General features: G+C 39.9%; 1 protein-coding gene across 1 annotated transcript; it reads right to left on the reverse strand.

The window, feature by feature from the left end:
* Nucleotides 1-1,050: 1,050 nt before the first annotated feature.
* Nucleotides 1,051-5,119, reverse strand: fbp1b (fructose-1,6-bisphosphatase 1b). The gene is made up of 8 exons (XM_044012955.1): nt 4,876-5,119; nt 4,373-4,535; nt 4,182-4,274; nt 2,434-2,574; nt 2,212-2,349; nt 1,993-2,112; nt 1,718-1,907; nt 1,051-1,613 (listed from the first exon to the last, which is right to left on the reverse strand). Exons 1-7 carry the CDS (start codon nt 5,043-5,045, stop codon nt 1,719-1,721), a joined length of 1,014 nt encoding a protein of 337 aa, XP_043868890.1. The 5' UTR covers nt 5,046-5,119; the 3' UTR covers nt 1,051-1,613; nt 1,718.
* Between the last annotated feature and the right edge of the window lie 3,672 nt (nt 5,120-8,791).

The raw sequence follows: 8,791 nt of genomic DNA on the forward strand, positions 1-8,791 counted from the left end.
CTCAAAATCTGACTTCCAATCTACTCCTTTCCTTCGTCGGAGGCTGCAGCACCATATTGGGAGACTGTTCTGACTTCGAAGACGTTGTTGTACTGCGGACCATAATGACTGCTTCCCTAAATAAACTTGATTGATTGAATGCGGCGTTTGTGCGAGCACGCCGCTGGATCTTTTTGTTTTGCTCGGTGAGTCTTTCAGGTTCATTAGAGCTGCAGCAAAGCAGAAACATTTCTGGTGCTGTCGCGGCCTGTGAGCGCAGCTGATACCGGAGCCGGCAGCACGTGACCTGACAAGAAAACACGTCACACTCTGAAGAGGAGAAGGACAAAAAAGGTCAAAAAGATCTCCTGTTAAATATGAAGCTATTTGCTTGGCAATGGAACCTTGATGTGATGGATTTATAGTTATTTTTAACTCATATGAGACACAGAATGTCCCAATAAAATATAGTAAACTGAAATAGTCTTTGTACAGGAGAACATTCTTAGGTGGAAAGATTACTGAAGTACCACTATTTTGATAAATAATAAATAAATAAATCATTTTACTTAAGTACAAGTAAAAGTATACTGGTCTAAAAATGCACTCAAGTAAAAAAGTAGCTTCTTTAAAAGTTACTTAGTTACTTTTTTAACAAGGTTGGGGTTCTTTCTTGTGTCGTGCAAAAAGGACATTGGAGACACAAATCTCACGTGAATTGTTTTTAATTAAAGGTAAACCTTTACAAATTGAAGTGCTGACAAAATAAAGTATGCAAACACATAATGCACCAGTCAAAATGGGTCAAAGGTCACAAATGCTTCGACTTTCTCACTCACTCAGGGGACCTTAATTAGCGCCAGCTCCCCTGTCTTCATTGTTCATTCACCTGTCCTCGTCATTCACTGCCAAAGTTTCTGCTACAGGAATGTATTTTACTTTATTTTTTAATTCATTTTACTCAGTGAAATTAAAACGTAGTAACTGTTCAAACGTAGTGAAGTACAGCACTTCCAAAAAACCTATACTGTAGTAAAAGTAAAATTACAATATACACAAAACAACGACTCATTTACAGTAACGCATGCAAATTTTATTCATTACTTGCTTCAAACTCTAGAAAAACTCTACATTTTACTCTCGTCCCATGAGCGCAGGTAAAGAATGGTGGTATGGCATTTCCCACGTGTGAACATGAGTCAAATGTGGAAACATGTTCAGTCTGAAGAGCTTTAAACATGGTTTATTGCATTCAAACACAATTCAATTCAAATAAATGACCCTTTCACATGTTCTTACCAAGTGACACACACCTCTGATGTCATCCGTTGTGTCAATGTTTGCAGTGAGAAACAATAAAACTCAATCATTTATTCATCAAACCACACTCGGACATAAGACTGTGACAACTCAGTGAAGAACATGTGCATTTTCCATTGGTCTTTATTTAAATAATACAGAAAGATGCCTTCAAGTAACACACACACACACACAACAAGAAGGTAGGTTATATGGCAGAGCGGTGTGTTCACAGGTCCAGTGAAGCTCCTGGTTCCTTCATCAGTGCACTTTATTGTGTTTAGTCCTGCTTCAGGCTGCTCACCGCCAGACGTGGCCTGCTGTGTTCAAAGAGACTGGGGGGAAAAAGAAAAATGATTTAAAACCGACTTAACAATGTGCCAGCGTACACCTTCTTTATATGTCTGATGGACGTTTTACAGCGGGCGTGCATGGGTACCTCATTTGTTATGCTTCTTGTAAATGGAAATATATTCTTGCACATCATCGGGGGATCCGAGGACCACAGGGACTCGCTGGTGGATCGCGGTGGGCTGGATGTCCAGAACGTTCATAGATCCAGTGGTGGCCTTGCCTCCTGCCTGCTCGATGATGAAGGCCATGGGGTTGCATTCATATAGTAGCCTGAGCTGGAAGGCAAGAAGCAGATACTGTAACTCAAGTATAACAAAACCTCACACAGATGATCTTACAACACGACATAATACCACTCACCTTGCCCTTGGGACTCTTGACATTGGCGGGATATAAAAAGATTCCGCCGTACACCATAGTGCGATGAACATCGGCGACCATTGAGCCGATGTATCGACTGCCGTATGGAGCAGAACCGTCCTGGAAACATTTCAAATGGAAATATTGTTGTGTTCAGGTGTCTTGGGAAGTTTTGTCACATGTTGCCTCTGTAATGCACTGTTCACTCATTGCCTTTACCTCTGGGAATTTCTTCTTTTGCAGGTATTCAGTCACATCTGGATAAAAGTGCTGTGCATATCCTTCATTCAAACTGTAGATCTTTCCCTTCTTTTTAATCTTGACGTCGCGATCCACCAAGATGAACTCGCCAATTGCCTGCAGGGCCATGTCACAGTGTCATGACGCGTTCAAATGCACAGTGGTAATGTGAACATAGTAATGGCTTTGCCGTCGTCTTACGGGGTCCAGCATGAAGCAGCTGACTCCTTGACCGGTCGAGAGGGTCATCATGGTGGCGCTGCCGTACAGCGCATAACCAGCAGCGACAATGTTCCTTCCAGGCTGCAGAGCATCGTTCTCACAGGGCTCGCCATCTGTGGTCTGCAGAAGAACATGTGGGAAAAACATCACGTTAGGAAAAAAAGAAGCATTCCAGGAAGCAGCAGGAGAGCTGAAGGTGCCGTGGAGTGGGAATGTCATTTTCCTTGACAAGTTGATCGAGGCTGCATGGAGGTTATTCCACGGAGATGACATAAAAGAGCAGGTATTACATATACGTGCGATGTCAGATCACTGCACATGGGCTCTGGTATGGCGTGTGCTGAGAGGGTCTCTCAGGCGGCCGCTACAGTGCCTTGAGCTAAATGGTAATAGTCTTTTTTTTTTTATCACCACGGCAGACAGTTTGACAAGTCGCTGTGGGGAAAACTCTGGTGTAAATAATTAAACTGTTTACTGGGACAAACAGAGGCCTAGTTAATGTGATCAGGGATACTTGGGCCATTTTATATCTGCTGTGAAACACTATGCTATTACTGTAAAGCAGAAAACCTTATTTTTTGGCACGTCTGGGGTCATAAATGTTTAATTACTGATGTTTACACGCTTACTATGAAAAGTAAAGGCATATTTATAAATGTGATTATTTATTTAAGTAGTGACACTGCACATTTCACAACGTTAGTCCCTATAGGTTATTATTGTTGACGAAAACTAACAAAATGATGAACAGTAAGATTGAATTTTTTTTTTTCGTTAATTGAAATAAAAATAAAAACTAGAGAAAATGTGCTTTAGTTTTCGTCCTTGTAAATTTATTTCATACATACTATTTGATTTTACCTATCCAGCCTCAGCACTATGATGCACATCTTATATCTTTTGTTGGGATGACACAATACTTATTATGACCTTTTTGCATCTTGTACTTGGCAAAACTCAATCTAACAATAAAACTAATAAAAACTAAACTAAAATGAAAACTAATACAAACTAACTCACGTTTTTAAAACAGTCAACAAGTCAAAACTCAATAAAAACTAAAACTTGTGAAAAATAGTCCCAAGTCGACGGGTTAAAACATATAATCACAACAATATCCACAAATAAGGAACAACAGCATAGGTTAACAAAGTTCCAGTTGACAAAAATGGACTATGTGATATTATATAATGCAAACCAGGAAATATAGATCATACGTTTCAAGGTGATTGCGGAACCTTTATCTTTATCTAAAGTGCTTGTGCTGAAGCGTTTATTGCACTGCCATTATCTATGTAACCGGAATTAATCCTGAAGTGAAGAACATACGTGTGTGAAGCAATATAAGAACTAGTCACAATAGTCACAAACGTCAACCAGTCTTGTCCTCTGTGGACCCTGATGGATCTTTGTCTTCGTCTGCCAGGACAATCCAGCGTGGACAAAAGTGGTGGACAGACCGACAGACCGACCGCACTGTAATCCTCAGAGCTGCGCAGCTATCGCGGCTCTAAAAATGCTCATTTGGGGAAAATCCATAACTGTACTGAAATAGAGCGGTTTTTCATCTGAGCATAACGGCACCGACATTTTCTTTGTCATGATACAGGGGAAAAATGCAAGTACTCACCATACCTCACTGATATCAGTATCAGCAGATATACTCAAGGTTGTAATAACACAAATGTGATGCCAAACCATCCCTGACGCCTGAATGTGATACTAACCTTTTTGTAGATGGCAAAAATTGTTCCAATCGAGACAAGGCAGTCAATGTTTGAGGAGCCGTCCAGTGGATCAAAGCACACGATGTATTTTCCCTGTCAGGTGACATTGATCTATCAGTGGCTTGATACAAACATGCACAAACAAATAAAGGGCACAACCATCTGTGCTTACGCTGTAAAGATGCACCTACTCTCTGGTCTGGGTCCACAATGATGGCCTTTTCATCCTCCTCTGACACGAGCACACAGGAGGTGAAGGACGACTTGATCATGTTAATGACCAGGTCATTGGACAGAACGTCCAGCTTCTTCACCTGGTCTCCTGTCACGTTGGTGCTTCCAGCAATGCCATAGCTGCCAGAGACATCAAGTTGAAATGAGAACAAAATCAATTCTGAATGCACTTGGCTCGTAAAGTGCAATAAATGTAATTTTAATTGTGTATGAGAGAGGCGTATTATTCTCTTGACCTCTGCCCTGCACATAGACTGCACATGTACACAGTTGACCTTTGACCGGGGCCATAGCTAAACCTGCTCAACGATCTTCATGCCAATAAAAAATGACACTAAACTCAGATTGAAATGATTTTCACACACAAAATAGATTTAAATAGAATCGAAATACTTCAAATACTGAGCTTTCATTCCATTGAGAGTGTTCACAGTGTTGTCACCTCAGTTTCATTACTCACAGGTTAGCGATCCCAGCCTTCCTGACAGCGGTGGAAATGGCTTTGACAGCTGTGCAGATGGAGTTGAGCAGCGTGGTGAGCTCACCTGTTCCCTGCGCCTTCCTGCCCTGCTCCAGGACAAACCTGGTCAGAGTCAGCACGTTGGTGTCGAAGGCGCCTTTGTCAGACATTTTGCTGTCAGGTGTGGGACTGGGACCTAACGCCTGAAGTGAAACGGGTGAGAATTGGCCCAAAGTTAAAAAGTAGACATGGACGTGAGGAGTGGGGGGAAGGCAGAGGGGGTGTGTAGCTCTTCCAACCAATCGCGAGCGTCCTCTCTCACACAGACGGGGAATGATTTGATCACTGCTGTGAGTATAGGTTCAAAAGAGCAAAGGTCAAAGATAGCGGGGATGTTGTTGTGTCGACCTGTTGTCTGTCTCCTCACTCTGATGCGAGTCTGCACTTTAAACTTAAACACAAGACGTGCTGATTAACATGAGGCAGATATTCTTTCATCTTTTTACCTGAACTCTTAAACCTGATTCCAGGCAGTTTGAATCTCAGAGAATTATCAAGTATTCACACTGTCCCCAAACTCATAGAGTGAAAGAGGCTCCATTCTGACTATTACAAGACTGTGAGCCGGCAAAAGGGTTAAAAGGTCATAACGTGATGCTACAGTACATACAGTGTTTATCACAAATATCTGCTCAAGTCTAATTACATTTAGACTGGGTGTCAAACATACGGCCCGGGGGGCAGAACCAGTCCAATCCGACTCTTCCAGATCACCCGAGTGTCCACGTGTTCATCCCCTGTCAGCCACAGCCCTGGAGGTGAAATCTCCCCTGACCACTGTCCAGAAGCAGCGCAGGAAAGTTAACACCACACGGAAGATAATCAACTACAATTATGTTGTTATTCAAGCTGTAATTCTTCAATTTGTCGTCTGGGATGGCATTTTTATTAGCTCCCACTTCAGTTTCAGGAACACTATATCACATAGGTGTGTAAGACAAACATTTGTTCTAATCATATGTGAAATACTAGACTTGTTTTAGTTCCAGATACCTGTACCTGTAAACATTGGTGTTGCTATATGTGGCCCCTGACTTATAAAGAATTTGACAGCCCTGCTTTAACATCATGTTATTCATTCATTCATTCAGTTTAGAGGTTTACTTTCATTCTGCCTATAGCACTTAACTGGACACGATGAACAGCTCGGAGCACTTCAAGCAAGTTTACTCAATATGCACTCCGTCGTCTTCCCTGCCAGTTTACACTGGCACTCGGCCTTTGTAAAGTAGCTGACGATCACTTATTTAAACAGAGCAGTGTGTATAACCCGCCATGAATGTCTATGATCAGGCTGAAAACTCCTGACAAAAGGACTTAAGATGAACTCAGCAGGATCACAGCCACTGAGCTCATAAGGGAAGCTTCAATACACATATGGCACTTTTCTTAAAGGTTAAATAATGCAGCCATGAAAGCCACTGTGATAACTGCTCTTGTATGTAACATGTATTTCTCCACTGTTTCCACATGATGTCACTGTGCAACTTACAAGCAGCTGAGTACAAGTGAGGATGAAGATGTCATTCCACGCAGAAATGGCACCTCCTGCCTCTGCTGCGATGAACGTGAGAGAGAGTATTGAGGGAAAGACATTTGATTCAGCTTTCTTTAGAATAAAAATTCCCTCAAAGTTTGTTATATTATAATATTGCAGTGAAAAAGTAACAGACTACAAACAAGCACAATAAAAGAGATGGAAAAAAAGCTATATAATCTTGATGTTGTGTCAAAACAGTCAGAAAGACATCATCAATATTTTACTGAGCCCTGTTCCTCACCTGACTGACTCCCAGCAGCACCTGCTGTGGATCATGTTGACAGCTATGGCACATGCGCTCTGATGTTTCCAACTCCTGGCTGGTGTCAACAACTTTCTTCAAAGAGATGTTTCACGTCCCTAAACAACAGACAGAAAAGGAAGAAAGATGAAACCGACACTGTTTAATATTGATCACAGTGTTGTTGGATGGTTTTTCAATTGATGAAGCGACGGGGGGGGCGATTATTTCTGACGTCTTCATCACTGCAGCCATGTTGCTGCAGGTTCCACCGTCTCCTGCTGCACGGGTGAGTGAGTTTCTGATGATGATGGGTAAGAGGTGAAAGCCTAACGACACGTGTGACCCTTATTTTGGGTTTTTCCAAATGGTTTTTACAAAGTCCTTCACATGCATTAAATAAAACACACATATTACAATAAGGGAATACAAACTCTTTTTGATCATTTTCTGTTAAATAATAAAGAATGTTCACTGTAAACCCCATTGGATATGATGGTATGTGCCTCAAACTGTACCAGGTTATATGACCAGAAAATGGTAAATGTAGATGAATAACAAAGGCAAAATGCATTTTAGTTTATTATATACTCCACAAATTAAATGCCCTAACATGTCTGTCATCTTTTAATGGTACTGAGCCAATTATCTAGAAGCAGAAAACACAAACTCTGCTCAAAGACAAAATATCCAGTGGCCCCTAGGGGTCAGTATACTGTCATTACTGTGCAAGGATACGAGCGCTGCTTTGACAATAGAAAGGATGCATTGTATGCAGTGCATTAAATGCAAACTTAAGTCCCAGATATGTGTTTCATTCAATTGTCTATGGTCTGACAGCAGCATGAATGGTACTTGTGGGCATTGTGGTCATTGTGGCTGATTGTGCAGCTTGTTCAGGTTATTGGTTTTATTGCCAGAGGCTTGATGTCACACTTGATGCTGCTTGTCCACACAGGATTCAGATGAAAAGTAGAAAAATACATGGGTGCCACTCGTCTATTATACTCGTCTATACAGTGTGTATACACACACACACACACACACGTATATGTGTATATATATATATATGTATACATATATATATATACATATATATACACACACACACATATATATATATATATATATATATATATATATATATATATATATATATATATATATAAATATATATATATATACATATATATATATATATATATATATACCAAGGTTATTATAGTTAACCCCATTACTAACTGAAACTGAATTGTGTGTTTAGAAAACAAACTAAAACTAATTAAAAATGTGCTTCTGTCAATTCATTTCATACATAATACTTTTGGGTTCATATGAAGTGTATTTATGTTTTTCTCTACTGCAAGTTTTCAGAGGTCAGACAGTCTTTTCATTCATTGAATGTGTTTTCGTTTACGATGGACACAAGGCGATGCAAGTTAAACATAAACATAGTTAATTGGGTTGAGTTGGTTCATCAAATTAATTCAATTTCAAGTCTTTTATTGTTTTTTTTATTATTATTATTCTCATGCTTTTACTCAGATTGAACTCCCTGAGATCCTTGCTCACAAACAATGTGATGTCTCTCATGAGGGTTATTTATTATTTATGTTGTTATGTTCATGTGTTTGTACATAATCTGCTGGTTATATTTTTTTTACCTAACTGCACAATAACTAAAGCCACTCCTCAGCACTATGATGCACATTTTGCACTTCAGGTTACTTTCTTGTCGATTGTTATATTTGATTCAGGGATGGTTGTTCATGTGTCCTAATACATTTTTAAAATGGCATATTTTATGGTTTATAGGGTTTTATGACACAGTACTTATTATGACCATTTTGAACCTTGCACCTGGCAAATACTCCATATTACCAAAAACTAAAACCAACACTAAAATGAATAAAAATTGATGGAAGCCCATTTCTGCCAAAAAACAAAGAGGTAACACTTTTTAATGAGATAAAAAGTTGAAATTATGAGATAAAAAGTTGAAAGTATGAAAAAAAAAATCACAGTTATGAGATAAGAAGTGTGCATGCGTCTCATGTTTCTAATGGCCCCTTCAT

Source organism: Solea senegalensis, linkage group LG21, assembly GCF_019176455.1.
Source record: "Solea senegalensis isolate Sse05_10M linkage group LG21, IFAPA_SoseM_1, whole genome shotgun sequence".
In the NCBI taxonomy this organism is placed as follows: Eukaryota; Metazoa; Chordata; class Actinopteri; order Pleuronectiformes; family Soleidae; genus Solea; species Solea senegalensis.